At 42.6% G+C, this 17162-nt stretch overlaps 1 protein-coding gene across 3 annotated transcripts in view; it reads left to right on the top strand.

The window, feature by feature from the left end:
• Positions 1 to 17162, top strand: part of IGFBPL1 (insulin like growth factor binding protein like 1) — a 210992-nt gene that overhangs the window by 83429 nt on the left and 110401 nt on the right. For all 3 annotated transcript variants that reach the window (XR_012801937.1, XM_075602978.1, XM_075602963.1), the window contains exon 2: positions 4831 to 4940. Coding sequence is in view for 2 of the 3 variants with exons in the window: in XM_075602978.1 (XP_075459093.1) it covers positions 4831 to 4940 (110 nt within the window). In the remaining variant the exon portion in view is untranslated. The remainder of the gene's footprint in view (positions 1 to 4830; positions 4941 to 17162) is intronic.

Here is a 17162-nt window from a genome sequence, read left to right on the forward strand (position 1 = left end):
CCCCACCATTCTTGGGATGTTTTGTGGGTGTGATTCGGTTCAGGTACCCCGCAAGAGATGTCTTCCTCCTTATCGGACTGGAAGGGCCACTCTTCCGTGGGGTAGGGTTCATTACAGGAACGCCGCATCTTGTCCTCCATTTTGGGGCTATCAGGTGTATTTTTCTTCCTGACCTCAGGAGGTGCTATTGCAACTGTTATCACTGTATTTGCTAGAACCCCAAATTGTGGTAGTCCTACAGGTGGGCCTATTTTGCTTGTAGAGGTCGCAGCTCTCACAGGCATCTCTGTAGACTTTTTCTTCCCTTGGGTAAGTTTTACAATATTAGCAGTACTGTGCATGAATTCACTCTCATCGTCTGAATAGGGCCTAATAGGGCCTTCGTGTGGTGGGATTCTTTACACCAGGAACACATTTTCTTCCCCATTTTTGCAGAGTCTGTATTTGACTTCAGCTGGGCGGCCATTTTAAATTCTCAGAATCAGTACCTTGCGTCGGTCACCATCTGTAAAAGTTTCCCTGCTTCAGCACAGTCTTGCATCAATATTCACACTTTTATGCATATACTCCATTCACAGCTGGTAGCCTTTACTTCCAGAATCAGTACCGCTCGTGGGTCATTTCTGTATTCACTGCTTCAGCACAATTTTTTTTTTAAGAAAACAATAAACAAAGCCTAGCTCCTTTGGAGCACTAACTCACTTCTTGAACCCTGACTATGGCTGGAAGGCAAAGCCCCTTTTTCAACAACCATATTACACATTATTGTGATAGGCAAGTAAGGTTTACCGGCTTCAGCAGTCTCTCTCTCTCTCCTCTTGGGAGTGGGGAAAAGAGTCCATCTGTGGTTTTGTGGCTTTCTTCAGTGCAGTGTAGCTTTCCTGCCTAGATGCGTATCCCTTTATTTCTGGTCTCTGCTGCATGTAACTCTTTGCTTTGTTGCTCAGGCTGTTTTCAGGAACTATGCAGGCAAAAGCACAAACAATTTCACAGGTAGTCTCCGGGGCCCCTTTTAACTTCAAGGGCCACCTCTCATCCCAACTTTTGACACCATATGTAAGAGGACATGTGCAGAGGTATGCAATGGAGACTGTTTTAAGGTGAAATTAAAATAAGGCTTTATTGTGCCTGTCCCTTTTAACACAGCAAAACATATGAAAACAACAAACGCCTATCCCTGTTTAAGGGCTAACTTACTTCCCCAGTCCTTTTCTCCAGGGCTGGAGGGATAATCCCATTACCACCCTATTCCCAAAGTCTCAAGAGATACCTTAAAGCAGGTGGCCCTTCATGTCAGTCTCTGGTAGGTTCCTGGGTCCCCTGTGTCGAGGAATATAGGTCTTTGGGTGTCTTGATCTCAGCAGAGCCTTTCTGCTCAAGACCTCTTTCCTCTTGTCAGCACCCTTGTGTACTGAGGAAAATCTACTTCCTGTTTCTGGGAACAGGCTTTTTTTCTAACAAACCTCTAATCAGCCAGGTGAAGTTGGTTAACTGCTGGATCCAATTAAGCAACACAACATTAAGATACATTCCCTGATACATTCCCTGCTGTATACAGTATCATCAGTGAACAAATCATAAAGTGGGCCATCACTCTGAGGTACAGCATTCTCATCACCAAGTCAGGCTGGTGCCCACTTTTTTTCTCAAAAACTTCCCCAGTTAGTCTCTTAAATAAAGACGTTTCCACCATTGAGAAAGTAAGGATTCTGCTATCTGGGCTCCCAGTGTGAAATTGTAAAAATTTGCTATGACTTGAGGGAATTGCTGCTTAAACTGTTCAACTGGATATTAAACAAAAGGAAAAAGCTCACTGCACTACTTAGCTTATTTCTAGTATAATGAAATAAAATCTGAAAAACATTCATATCATACAAAAATATATACAGTACAAGGACAAAAAGCAGAATAAAAAAAGCTATTTAAAAAAAATAATAATCCTGAGACATAAGTAACGTAAACAGTAGTTTAACCCACTTTGGTCTGGAGGGTGAGCCTTCTTCAGCATTAAGAGACATGTGTCTATGCAAAAATGGAGCAATGCTGGGGCAAAAACATTGCTCCTATTAAAATACATATTGTATGATGCAGTTTTTGTACCGCTTTTGCCTAAATACATAGACCCCAATGTGTATGTATTAAAAGATAAATCTTAGACTTTTACTGTATTGCAATAAATGATCTTCTAGAAATAAAGCCCCACTTAACTCCATTGACAGTGGGAGTTTCCAACACATTGCAGACTCCTATGGCAGTGATTAAAGCATCTGTGCCACAAAGTGAAACAACTGTACTCCTGATTGCCTTAGCTTTGACCACATGGTCCATTTTGAAATGAAATACCCAGGCCTACTACACAGGCAGCATGGCACTCCCATGTCTTTTTAGATGCAGCATATACACATGCACCCCAAAACTGGAACAATCTACCGGAGACTCTCATCGACCACCAGTTTAAGTTCTTTCAAAACTAAGGCTGTCTCACATTTTAATCTGGTCTGTAACTGTTATATAAGCCTATAATATACATATTCTCTAACTGTGCATGCAATATATTGTATATAATGTATACCCTGTTCATTTATGTAACTGTATTTGTAACCATGTATTATTTGTCATATTAACTATGCCCAGGACATACTTGAAAACGAGAGGTAACTCTCAATGTATTACTTCCTGGTAAAACATTTTATAAATAAATAAATAAATACAACAATGTAGCTGTTTCAGATAACAGTTCCCTTCTATGGCCTAGTGAACTTCCAAACACAAATTAAGTTAGAAATGTACGTTTTGAAATGAAACAAAAAGAGGAAGGGTGCAAGACAAGTATACAATTTTGGTTGAAATCCTCTACGCCATATTTACAAGGCAGTGCTAATCCATAGGACCACATATATCATGGCATAGAACAGTATACGTGGGCCTTTATGACTAGAGATTGTCGAATCCGCCCAAATCCGGTTCCCGGATTTTCTCAAATTTCCCCCCAAAAATCTGTTTCACGGTGTAAAATCTGCTAACGGATTTGTTCGGCTTTAATTCGCACGGATTCATCAAAAACCGCCATTGGATACAACCTGTGGATGGATTTGTAAAATCCAATCTGCAGATTAAGCGGCTGATCCGCTACAGATCCAAATTCTGCAAAAAAATATGCCCATCTCAATTTATGACTCGTTCTAGTAAAATGAGCTGCAAGGTGTCTCCGGTATAGAGGGTGTATTATGGAGAATTATAGGCTAAAGCTGTTACATTCCGGGCATTATTGAAATCCCTGCTCTCTGATTGGTTAAAATTCCGGGCATTATCCAATCAGTAATGGCCTGGAATTTTTGTAACCTTGCCAAGTTTTTCAGCCAATCAGCTTTCAGTTTTCATTCACAAAGAGTGAGATCAGCTCTTAGACAGGGGAAGTGATTGGAAAGGAGGCACCAGCAAGGCGCTGACTCCTCCCCCACCCTGCCTGCAGAGAGCTCCGCACAGGAGAGTGAAGGGAAAGGTTTGTGTCTGTCGGTTGTGTGTTTTGTGTAGTAAAAGGGGGCCATCAGAGTGATTTATTGGTGTGTGTGTGTCTTTTGTAGGTGTGTGTTTTGTGGGTTTAGAGGGGGCTGCAGTCTGTTTTGTTGGTTTGTGTGCGTCTCTGCAGTGTGTTTTGTGGGTGCAGAGGGGGAGCTGCAGTGTGTGTTTTGTGGGTGGAGGAGAGGTGCAGAGTTTTGTGTGTGTGTGTGTGTGTGTCTGCAGTGTGTGGTTTTACAGGGGGGCTGCAGTGGGTGTAGAGGGGGGCTGCTGGTGTGTGTTTTGTGGATGTAGAGTGGGGCTGCAGTCTGTTTTGTTGGTGTTTGTCTGCAGTGTGTTTTGTTGGTGTAGAGGGGAGCTCAGTGTGTGTGTGTGTCAGTGGGTGTAGATGGTGGAGGAGGGCTGCAGAGTGTGTTTTTGTGTGTGTCTCTGCAGGTTTGTGGGTTTACAGGGGGCTGCAGTTTGTTTCTGTGTTTGTGGGTGTAGAGGGGGCTGCTGTGTGTGTTGTGAGTGTAGAGAGTGGAGGAGGGCTGCAGTGTGTTTTGTGGGTGTAGAGGAGGGGGGCTGCACAGTGTGTAGATGGCAATGCAGTGTTTTTGTGTATATAGAGGGGGGTTGCAGAGTGTGTTTGTGTGTATAGAGGGGGGTCTGCAGAGTGTGTGTGTAGAGGGGGCTGTGTGTATGTACAATTTCCTTTTAATAAACTTGCAGTAAAAGCATAAGAATGTAGGCAATCATGCTGATAAAAATCAATGACTACACAAGTGTATCTTTTTTATGAAAATGTAAACAAAGCCTACATTTAGCCTATAATAGTAATAATCCCTGAAGAACAGGGCATTACTGGCGAATAATGCCCTGGCTGGGTTCAAGACCTTTGGCTTCTTCTCGGGCCTTGAACTCTTCCAGCCAGTGTATTTTTGGCCAGTAATGCCCTGTTCTTCGGAGATTATTACTTAGACACTACATAATAAATACTGTATGGCCCTTTATATTCCATTTACTTGAATGGGGCCATAAGGTGTCTTACACAGGTGTACATATGGCCCATAAATTCGTTTTTGATTATCATGTAAAACAATTAGATATTATTTTCTAAGCATCTAATATACTTCATTCAGGACTAATATGTTATGACAACCTCAATTAGTTGTGCTTCTTCAGAATAACTAAAAGCCATACATTTCACTTAATTTGTGGTCAAGTGGCATTGAAATAAAATGATTATTTTGTGAAGTAATTACTGCTCCAACCATTTTAGTAACATTTCTTTATAATGTATTAATGTGTCCGAGTGCTCTTTTCCTGCAGCACCAATCATTGTCGTGGCCCCCAGAAAGATTCACAATGTTACCGGAGCCCAGGTTTACTTGTCCTGTGAGGTGAAAGCAGTTCCAACTCCCAGCATTTCCTGGAGAAAGGTAGGACAATAATTCCCTTCTAGGGAAACAAGACATAAAAGGGTTGATTGAAAAATCAAATATGTGACATAGAACAAGGTAATATTATTCATTGATTGCTAACAGAAGCAGTGTTCTCTACTCAAACATATTAATAAATGACCCCTTTTTTTTTAAATGGTAAAAAAATACTGTAAAGAACTCTTTTTGTTGCTGTTTTAGTAATCACACCCATTTTAAATCAGTTACTTCCCTGGAAGCTCAAAAGGGCCACACTTACTCATAAAGACAGCAGGGTTGTTGCCATGTTATAGAACAAAAAAGTGTTTTGGTCAGCACTCCCAGTGTTAAACAGTGAAACAGTGAAAATTCAAATAATGGTGATTGATAATCTAATCAGACTTAACTGTGCATAGGGAAGTGCCCAATACATTTTATAAAATACAATAAATAAAATAGAAAAACAAAACACCAAATGACTTGTGCAGTAACAAACTGAATATGTGGTAAATGTTGAAGTGACTCAAATACATATAAAAAAAAAACCTCCATTCAAACCCTTTAACAAGGAATTGTTTCACACGTTCCTAGATGTAAGTAGTTGTCTTCCAAGAGATCAGGGGAGTGTAGGACAGCACCATAAAAAAAAAGAGAAAAAGGGCAAAAATAGCACAACAACACTGAAATATGTTAACTGTAGAAACTAGCAGGATCTGTAGAGTGACTACTCACATTGCAAAAGATATATTCAGGCATACAGAATAACAAATATGGAGGTTATCGTCATTGATCCAGGTGGATAGGGAGGATCTCATAAGAGATGAAAAGGAGAAACACAATAGTGCAGATTGCATGACTTTTATATATAGATCCCACAAAGGATCCCTGCAGTTGAAAATGTTAAAAAAAGATCTGAGCACAAAAATGGAAAAAGAAAAAGCAACAATGTGCAGATAGTCTTAATGTGAGTTTAAATAAATAAAATCAAGTGTACTGATAATACATATGCTTATTTTTCTCTTTTTTGTATATACAGTATGTACAGTGTGTGTGTGTGTGTGTGTGTGTTTATATATATATATATATATATATTTATATATACACACATATATACACACATATACATATACATATACACACATACATTGACCTGAGGAAGGCCCATTGTTGGGACTGATACGTTAGAATTTCTTGCTTTGTTTAATACAATAATTTATTTACTTTATTTACCTGAGTGCTGTGTATATGCTGGGCTCAACAATTTAGAAAGAATGTCACTCTCCCCCCCCCCAAAAAAACGCACTCGCGCTTTATCATGAGTATATACCCGTTGCACGAAACACGTCAGAGTACGTCTTTTGCCACCATCCATGATGTTACTCATTCAAATAAATTGTTTTTAACATTATCTCATGTGCTCAGCCCTACATCATTTGCAGTGCACCGCTTTTTCAACCATTTTTGGAACTTCGCCATAAAAACTTAATTGATTTCTGCTTGAGTATATTGGTCACCTATAGATGTCGCCTTACAATTACAATTAATAAAATCTGAAATCTCATAAATTTCCCCAGTTTTTTTACACATAAAGTTTTTATTGTCAGGGTGCAAATGCTTGCACACTGAACATTTTCCACATTTGAAGTTACCAAGAGGTTTACTACTCAACCACCTTTTTTCTCCCACAGAGACATCTTTAATATTAATGTCACTAGGGGACAGGGTGTTTTTCAAGTTTTTTGCTTTTCTGTAAGTAAACTTAGGAAACTTAGGAAACTTTGAAATGTGGACCCCCAAAATTGGATCGTTTCAATTTGTCGGCCGGTCTAATAATGAGATTGTTATTCTCTTTTAAAAATTTTAACGCCAATGTTTCGTTTTTTTGTGAGGTTATGTTTTATGTAAATGGGTTTAGTATTACTAATTAGTGAATTAAAATTGTTGTTGACCATGTTAAAAAAGATCTCAATATGATGACCTTTTGAGTGGTCTTAAAGCAACCTCAGGTGGATCAGTTATTGCTACTGTTTCTCCTTGCCCTTCATTACCTTCCAGATCTAATTTAATGAAGTGTCTTTTAAGAGTGAGGTTGCGCATGAATTTTTGAAGGTCCGTATATTATTGAAATGAGTTTGGCACACAGGAGCGAGAAAATGTCAAGCCCCTGTCCAAAACCCTTTTTTGGTCAGTGGTTAAGATTACTGAAGATAAATTAAAAATCCCTCGTGAGGGAGATGTCACAGATCTTTCTCGTAGCCTCTTTTCTTTTGTTCTGCCCCCCCCCCCCCTCTAATTCCTCTTCTGGTAGGGTTCTTTTCTTTTTTTTCCCTGACCGGGGTTTTTGAGAAGATTCCACAATCTCCTCCCTTTTCTGTGGTTCTAAGTGTCTTTGCTTGACTGAATCTAAAAAAGAAGATGGGGAGTGTTGAGCTGGTGATTGATATCTAGGGCTAGGTTTAAAAGGTCTAAAGCTCTTATTAGTATCAAATTTTTCATATTCTCTTTGACCATACCTAAAATTGGGAATATAATTTCTCCCTTTATAATTAGGGTTTCTAAAATGCCCTTCATATCTAGTGGGAGGGAAGTGCTCATCATATCTGGGAGGACCCCTTCTCTCCCCATAGGTCTGGTTTTCCCATCACTCATCATTAGGGTGAATATGAGACTTGGGATATCTCTGAGGATTATTGGATCTATTTAAGGAATAAGAGGAGTCCCTCCCTCCCCTTCCTTGAGATTGAGCTTTTGAGGGTCTACCCCTATCCACATCCTTCGCCCAATTTCTCTGTCTGTTATTGTCATAATCAGACTTGTCCCTATAAAATTTCTCATGCTTCTTTTTCAAGATCTCATACTCCGCATGCTCGAGGGGGTGTCGTTCTACAGAATCGCAAGGATTATGAAGGAGAGTCACTTCGACTCCTGAACGATACCACCTCCTACACCAGGCTTAAAAAAGATCCAACCAGTGAGTTTTTGAATAAACTAAAAGGCCTACTTGACCAAGCCCTAGCTTCCTGTGTTATTACTAAAAATGAATATGAATTTTTATTCACCAGCTCCCCTAAGATCCCAATATTCTATCATCTCCCCAAAACCCACAAGTCAATAACAAACCCCCCTGGTAGACCGATAATATCGGGAATACAAAGCTTAACAGCCAATTTGTCACAGTATGTTGACCACTTCTTGCAATCCTATGTGGAAAAACTCCCTTCCCATTTAAGGGATTCCACTTCAGTGCTCAACTTGTTGCAGGATCTGGAGTGGAAAGATTCGTATAGATGGCTGACATGTGATGTGCAGGCCCTCTATACGAATATACCACACATGAAGGGCCTAGCATCTGTGTATTTTTTTCTATCAGGTGATGAGGAACTACACCATTTAAATAGAAGTTTTATTTTGGATTCAATCCACTTCATTTTGAAACACAACTATTTTATGTTTTTGGATGAATTCTTCCTGCAGGTTTGCAGAACTGCTATGGGCACTAGATTTGCCCCCAGTTTCGCAAACCTGTACATGGGAGAATGGGAATTTAAGTTTATTCTGAACAATAACCCTTTTAAAGACAATATTATTATTTGGCGTCGTTTCATAGACGACATTATATGTTTATGGGAGGTTGATCAATGTTCTGTAAATCACTTCTTAAACTACATTAAAAGTAATGATAGAAATCTATCCTTTACCCACGTGGATAATGTTAGGGATATTAACTTTTTGGACTTGAGTTTGACAGTATCCGATGAAGGGAAGCTTGGATACTGACTTTGAGAAACAGGCTAGTGACCTAACTTCCAGATTTCTGGAGAGAGGTTATCCATTGAAAAAACTAACTGATGATCTGGATAGGGTAAGTAAACTGGATAGAAGACAAATGTTAGTTCCAAAAATTAAAGAACGAAATAAACAGGAAAACAGTGAGGGCAAATGTAATGTTGCTTTTATTACAAATTTTAATTCTATGACTCTGCAAATTGAAAAGATTGTAAAAAAACACTGGGCAATTCTGTCAAATGATTCAATTTTGGGGGTCCACATTTCAAAGTTTCCAAAGTTTACTTACAGAAAAGCAAAAAACTTGAAAAACACCCTGTCCCCTAGTGACATTAATATTAAAGATGTCTCTGTGGGAGAAAAAAGGTGGTTGAGTAGTAAACCTCTTGGTAACTTCAAATGTGGAAAATGTTCAATGTGCAAGCATTTGCACCCTGACAATAAAATCTTTGTGTAAAAAAACTGGGGAAATTTATGAGATTTCAGATTTTATTAATTGTAATTCTGACCATATAGTTTATTTAATTGAGTGCCCTTGTGGCTTGCATTATGTGGGGCGCACTAAGCGTCCACTTAAGGTACGTATCCAAGAACATATACGAAATATCAAAAATGGTCTTTTTAAACATAGTCTTTCTAAGCACTACACTCTGCACCATAACAAAGACCCCTCGTCTCTGCGTTTTAAGGGCATTAAATATGTCCCTCACAATAGAAGGGGCGGTGATAGGGTGAAGGATCTGTCATTCCAGGAGACCTTCTGGATACACAAACTGGGAACTTTGCATCCAGGAGGTCTCAATGAGGATATTGATTTATGGTCCCTCTATTGATCCCCATTAAGATAGGGGTTTATTAAATATTACCCTCTCTATAGGTTTTATTACGTAAGCTTTTTTCTTTATTACTGGGTGATCCTTTGCTTTTTTATATATTTTATATTTTTTATATATTTCATATAATTTAAAAAAAAAAATAATTCCATGCTTCTTTTTCAATGTAATACCTTGCCATGTGTACCATAAAGAAATATATATATGTGTATTTCTTGGTATAGGTGCAGCTGTTCAATCTTTCTTGTATCAACGCCTTTTCTCTTTATTTTAGAGCCATCACTTGATGTTTGTATTTTTGCGCGCTATTGTATGTTTAATAAAGTTTATTTTGTTGTCTTAGGTTGCCAAGGGCAACGTGTTTGCATTTGTGATCCATGGAGCTATTTGACTCCTCCCCGCTTTCCTGGTATTGGCCGCAACTCCTAATTGAGGGGCCTATCAGTGACAAGCGTGGGGTATTTAGATGCTACATCGATTTAGAGTCAATAATCCCTGATGAAGGGACCCCTGTGGTTTCGAAACGAGGTGGAATAGAACATTTTGTGAACCCTGGACTTTGCACCACTCCTTGAGAACCAGCTCTGTGCTTAGAAAGATCGCGACGTGCTGTCGCCGCTGTGTGACGTCACGAACCCAGAAGCGCCGGATCAGAGAGTTGAACAGCGTGTGTCCTGCTGCCGCAGAGATTTCTATACCTGCAGACATCACTTATCTGCACTGCGAGTTGGCTGAACCGTTTGTTACCTTACTGGAGATCTTCCAGGCTTCATCCTGAGACTGAGTGATCGTGACGGGGAGAGCTACGTGCCTAAACCGATGACATCTTCACTGGCGTCCTGTTTGGTGCTTGGGTAACAATAACCCTGAAATGCCTGTTTAAATTGTTTTAATGTACGCCTAATACTTACCTCACTTGTTTGGTTACCAATATAATTTTTAATGTACTATGAGCATTGTGCGCTGTGTTTTTTGTATTTTTTGCCTTGCGTTATGCGCTGGAGTTACTGTTAACAACTACCATAGGCTACTTCTCTCTATTACGCAGCCACCTCCTCTTCATATGCAGTGTTCGTCCATGTGCTATGTTTATCTGACAAGGGTGCCTACTACCACTATTAACAGCACAGTGTTTTAAGAGCATTATCTGTGACATTGCCACTGAGGTTACTATAGGCCATTACACCCCTATACCGTGGACCTCAGGAGGTTACCTGAGGTCAGCTCTATACAGCACCGAGCACATAGCCAATTATACAGAGGAGGATTAAGCTGACTACATACTGAGATCTACTGTTGCACATTACATTTGTTTTACATGTGCGTCAGTTACTACCAGTCACACCACCTTTTATTAATGGTTTATGCAAACATTGCCTTATGTGATCTGTAGCTATAGTACTTAAGCGAGCACACCCTACTATATTCATTTTTAACAGAGGTCCATACTAGGATCTCTGTTCCGTTTCCTGTGTGATACTTGACACATATAGGACACACAAATTTCCTTGATCCTGAGCCTATACGGCTGTCAGTATCATGATCTATTGACCTCTAGTACGTCGTTTTAATACCCATTATTTTATATATGTGTTGTATTTAATAAAGTTTATGTTTTAATCATTCACTTATCACCAGAGGGTGAACTCGAGTGCTACACTGGGTTCTTCTCTACCTTCTCTACCTATTCAGTGTATACCCAGAGCACCGTTCACCGTTCATTTTCATTGAGGCAGCAGCAGGGGCTCCCCTATCACCTTATTCTTCCTCTTGTGCTCAGAGTCTCCCTACCCTGTAGAAGAGCCTTGACCTCAGCTCATTGTGTTCACTCGCCAGTGACTATTTGGCCTAAATATGCATACACACACACACACACACACACACACAGTTAGGTCCGGAAATAATTGGACACTGACACAATTTTCATAATTTTGGCTCTGTACGCCACCACAATGGATTTGAAATGAAACAACCAAGGTGCAATAGAAGTGCAGACTTTCAGCTTTAATTCAAGGGGTTGAACAAAAATATCGTATGAAATGTTTAGGAATTGCAACCATTTTCATACACAGTCCCCTTATTTCAGGGGCTCAAATGTAATTTGACAAATTAACACAATCATAAATAAAATGTTCATTTGTAATACTTTGTCGAGAATCCTTTGCAGGCAATGACTGCTTGAAGTCTGTAACGCATGAACATCACCAAACGCGGGGTTTCCTCCTTTGTGATGCTTTTCCAGGCCTTTACTACAGCTGTCTTCAGTTGTTGTTTGTTCGTGGGTCTTTCTGCCTTAAGTTTTGTCTTCAGCAAGTGAAATGCATGCTCAATCGGGTTAAGATCAGGTGATTGACTCAGCCATTGCAGAATATTCCACTTCTTTGCCTTAAAAAACTCCTGGGTTGCTTTCGCAGTATGTTTTGGGTCATTGTCCATCTGTAAAGTGAAGCGCCGTCCAATTAACTTCGCTGAATCTGAGCAGACAATATATCCCTGCTGCTTCTGTGTTCTGTCACATCATCAATAAACACTAGTGACCCAATGCAATTGTAAGCCATGCATGCCCATGCCTTCACACTGCCTCCACTGTGTTTTACAGATGATGTGGTATGCATTGGATCATGAGCCGTTCCAAGCCTTCTCCATACTTTTTTTCTTCCCATCATTCTGGTACAGGTTGATCTTAGTTTCATCTGTCCAAAGAATGCTGTTCCAGAACTGGGCTGGCTTTTTTAGATATTGTTTGGCAATGTCTAATTTGGCCTTTCTATTCTTGAGGCTTATGAATGGTTTGCACCTTGTGGTGAACGCTCTGTATTTGCTCTCGTGAAGTCTTCTCTTTATGGTAGACTTGGATAATGATATGCCTACCTCTTGGAGAGTGTTGTTCACTTGGCTGGATGTTGTGAAGGTGTTTTTCTTTACCATGGAAAGGATCCTACGATCATCCACCACTATTATCTTCCTTTGGACGTCCAGGCCTTTTTGTGTTGCAGAGCTCACCAGTGCATTCTTTTTTTCTCCGAATGTACCAAACTGTTGATTTGGCCACTAATGTTTCTGCTATCTCTCCGATGGATTTTTTATTTTTTTTGCAGCCTAAGGAAGCCCTGTTTCACTTGCATTGAGAGCTCCTTTGATCGCATGTTGTGGGTTCACAGCAACAACTTCCAAATGCGAATGCGACATCTGAAATCAACTCCAGTGTAAGGATCCGCGCTGCGGGTACACCCGCTTCCAGCGCCTCCTTACCTTTGCTCCGTGCCGCCCAGGCTCCGCGGCGGCGTGCCTCACTCCTTGCAGCCCCCTCTACGGCTGCTCCCAGACTCTCGGGTCGCACGCGGACCCAGGCTTCAGTTTGCTGGCGCCAGGCGCCTGACACGCGCCTCCTCAGATGAGGCGCGTGTATCACGTGCTTCCCTGCCCCTGCTCTGTCAGGTCCGCCCCCAGGCCCTTCCCCGGGCCGCTCCTCCACTCCTCCCCTTGCTCTCACAGGCCCCAGCTCCCTAGGCACGTCTCCCCTATCAGGTCCTCCCTGGGGCCACTCCTCCATTCCTCCCCTTCCTCTGATAGGTCCCAGCCCCCTATTTAGTCTCCCCTCACCATTTCCTCTTTGCTCTGCATAGCTTCTGTACCTTGGTGCTGTCTGCTGTTGCCTGCCCCCTTTTGTCTTTCAGTTCCTATTCCTGTCCCTGGATATACTGCTGACCTCCCTGGATCTCGACCTTTGGCTTTGGACTTCAACTACGCCGCTCTCTGGAACCCTTGGATTTGGCTTTGGACATTACTACTCTGCAGACTTCTATATCCCTTGGACACGGCTTACGGACACTCTACTACGCTGCTCTCTCCACTCCACGACCCAGGCTTACGGACACTCTACTATGCTGCTCTATCCATCCCACGACCATTGGCTTACGGACTTTACCTTTCTACGCTGGAGTTGGCAAGTACGGTACCCATTCTATTTTTGTTACCAGGACCACCTATGCTACTTCCACACTCAGGCCGTGCCCCCGTTTACTGCTAGGTGTGTGGTATTACTCCTTTCCACCTCAGTCCCGAGGTCTCGTCTGGCTTGTGGGCAGGCCGAGCATTACATCCAGACCTTTTACCTGCTTAATTGATGATGAAATAACGAAGGAATAGCCCACACCTGTCCATAAAACAGCTTTTGAGTCAATTGTCCAATTACTTTTGGTCCCTTGAAAAAGAGTGGGCTACATATTAAAGAGATGTAATTCCTAAACCCTTCCTCCAATTTGGATGTGAATACCTTCAAATTAAAGCGGATAGACTGCACTTTAAGCCCATATTCATTATTCAACTGTATCTTGAATTTATTTTGGTACACAGCCGAAATAACAAAACTTGTATCAGTGTCCAATTATTTCCGGACCTAACTGTGTGTGTATATATATATATAAAGAAATAAATTGGTATAGTTATATTTAGGAACTCAACAGTTGTTGAGACAATATATTAGTATTGATATTGTTAGACAATATATTAGTATTAAAAAGAAATATAACAAATTAAGTTTTTAGACGCCCCACGTCAGTAGTTTCTAAAGTACTTAGGATTGCAAATTAAGGATCCACTGAAAGTTCTGAAAAAGGATGAAAACCACTGATATATTCCATGATTTTGTGTTCTACTTCTCAGACAGACTTTGCCTATATTTGAAAAGCTATTAAACATATTTTAGCTTGAATATTGAAATATTGGAGAACGTTACTTTGCTCTGTCCTTTCCCCTTTATTACAACTTATTAACAAAAAGGTCGAAAGAGTCAACCCAAAAGCCACATAGCTGAACTCACAATTTAAAATAAATGGGCCGAAATATTCAATCCGTGGGCGCTAATGTCCCAATAGGCTACTCACAATAGATCGTGAATAAATATTAAAACAATTTATTAGGTAAACTACTGTACAGTAAGGTAAGTAACAAACAGTAATAAAATAGCTAAAAATAGGGGGGAGTTTGCTAGGGTGAAACAGAGTTAATATCTTCAAACAGACAGCGTAAATCCTATATGTATCCATATGTATCAGTATAGGGTTACGTACAGTATAGCAAGAGGATACTATTACCAAGACAGAGATGTACACTACCGACACACTTTATCACACTGCGGCCAGATCCGCAAGCCGGGAGATTTCCCGGCTTGCTAGTGGCCGCCCCTCGGCGTGCCGCGCGTCATAGACGCGCGGTCACGCGTCTTCGGGAGCGTGCGCCCCCTGCACGCGCGTCCAGGGCTCCCCGAGGGAGCCCTGGTGTCCCGCGATCGCGGGACGGCGGCAGAGGGTTCCGGGGGACCCGGCGGACCCGGCAGCGGTAGGGAGAGCGCCCCGATCGGAGGGCGCTCTTCCGCTGCTTCGGCGCGCGCCCGTCACTCTCGGGCGTGCGCCAGGCTACTGCTGCGGCCAAGAACGGGCAAATGCTCGAATAAACTTGGCCGCAGCAGTATCAGTGATATTAAGCCTGTATCCAAGTAAGGTAGGTAAGTGGTTGAGGTATTAGCATGTACAGTTGCATGAACACGCATACAATCAACGTGTGGTCATGATGCCCGGGACACACAAGAAGAGGATCAGCTATTGTATCAAGTAAGGCTAAGTCTCTGCTGGCGCTGACTGCGCTCATGCATAAGAGTGGTGACGTCACCAACTTTTCAAGCATGAGCGTTCTGCTGTCCTGCAATAATTTTGGAGCTGGAGCGGGGTGCGTGGCTATGAAGGGAGGGGGCGTGTCATTGGCTGGATCGGGGCTGTGTGTGTGTCTGTCTCTGTGTCTCTCTCTGTGTGCATCTCTCTGTGTGTGTGTCCATTCTCTCCCTCCCCCTTCCCTCCTCTCTCTCCCCCCTCCCCTTCCCGGCACCCTTCTCCCCCCATCCCCCTTTGCATCTCTCCACCCCCCCAACCCATTCGCATCTCTCAGGTGACCTCTCCCCAAGCATCAACAAAATCCTTCCCTATAACAGAGATTCATATATAGGCATTTTAACGGGCTCTAAAGAACTTGGGGTCAAACAGTCAAATCAGAGGCTGTGATTATTGGTCTTTTATCTCTCTGCTCTCCCCCCCCTTCCACCTCTCAGCTCAGCACTGTCTCTCTCTCCCCATTGGTCAGAGCAGGGTCATGTGACCCTGCTCTGAGCTCCGAAGGCAAACTCCCTTGTTACCCCAAGCACCAAACTTGGGAGAGCTTACATGCCCGTAAATTAATGCTGGCGTGCCGTGTGAGCCTGGACGGGGAGGTAAGCATGCTCAGCGCCAGCAGGGAAACAGCATAAGATAAACTGTATCTAGTAAGTGTCCAAAGCTCAGCCGCACCTCAATTGTCATTAATTACTCTCAGCGGTATATGGCAGTATTATAGCTGGTTGTCTTCACCCTATATCCAAATTAGGTAGATGAATAGTTAAAACGCTTCAGCTTAAAGTTACATAAGCATACAGGCAGTCATTATGTGACCATGATAACCGAAACAAACAAGCAGAGGATCACAAATAAGGCCAAATTATCCAGTCAGATTCACAGAGATTCTCTAAGACTTTGAGCACCAAGACAGCAGTATCCTGTTTAAGACCCAAATCAACTTTTATAAAATTTTCTTATAGGAAGGTCTAGGAGAGCTGAAACTGAACGTGTGCGTCATTTCAGTCAAACCTACTGCTGCGGCCGAGTTTATTCGAGCATTTGCCCGTTCTCGGCCGCAGCAGTAGCCTGGCGCGCGCCGGAGGGTGACGGGCGCGCGCCGAAGCAGCGGAAGAGCGCCCTCCGATCGGGGCGCTCTCCCTCCCGCTGCCGGGTCCGCCGGGTCCCCCGGAACCCCCTGCCGCCGTCCCCCACATCGCGGGACACCAGGGCTCCCTCGGGGAGCCCTGGACGCGCGTGCAGGGGGCGCACGCTCCCGATGACGCGTGACCGCGCGTCTGTGACGAGCGGCACGCCGAGGGGCGGCCACTAGCAAGCCGGGAAATCTCCCGGCTTGCGGATCTGGCCGCAGTGCAATAAACTGTGTCGCCAGTGTAGTAAGCGAGGGACTTTGTGAAATTGTGAAATATTTTTATTTGACATTGTGTATAATGGTAAATGCTTTTGCACTGTATATGAGCTGGGGATTTCCAAGTCCGTGGTTCCAAGAGACCATTTGGCTACCAAACTGGTGCCACCAAGTCTGCTCGGGTCCCAGAGTTGAAAACATCAGAGATTGCCAAGGTGTGGAAGCCATTTGGGCAGAGGAGTTAGCCTCAAGTACCCCTGTCCTGGCCTGAATGGAAGTCATCGGACCATTTGCCCAGCCCAGACCTTGAGGCACCTAACTCCACGGGTGGCTTCTGACTGACAGGTGGCAGAGGTGCCAGAGTAGCGCATGCCCCTGTCAGATTCCGAATCCTTCCTTGTCCACCTTCAGGAGTATGGCAAGTCTCTGCTAGGCTGGTAGGAATTCTCCCACGCTCAGGATTGGCTGTAGTATTTTGTGAATGGAGGCAAAATACTATAAGAAACTCAACAGCTAATCCAGTCGTCAGATTCACAGAGATTCTCTAAGACTTTGAGCGCCAAGACAACAGTGGGAAATTCGAATCTGCAAAACGATGCTCCAAGAGAAATAG

Source organism: Ascaphus truei, chromosome 1, assembly GCF_040206685.1.
Source record: "Ascaphus truei isolate aAscTru1 chromosome 1, aAscTru1.hap1, whole genome shotgun sequence".
Lineage (NCBI taxonomy): Eukaryota > Metazoa > Chordata > Amphibia > Anura > Ascaphidae > Ascaphus > Ascaphus truei.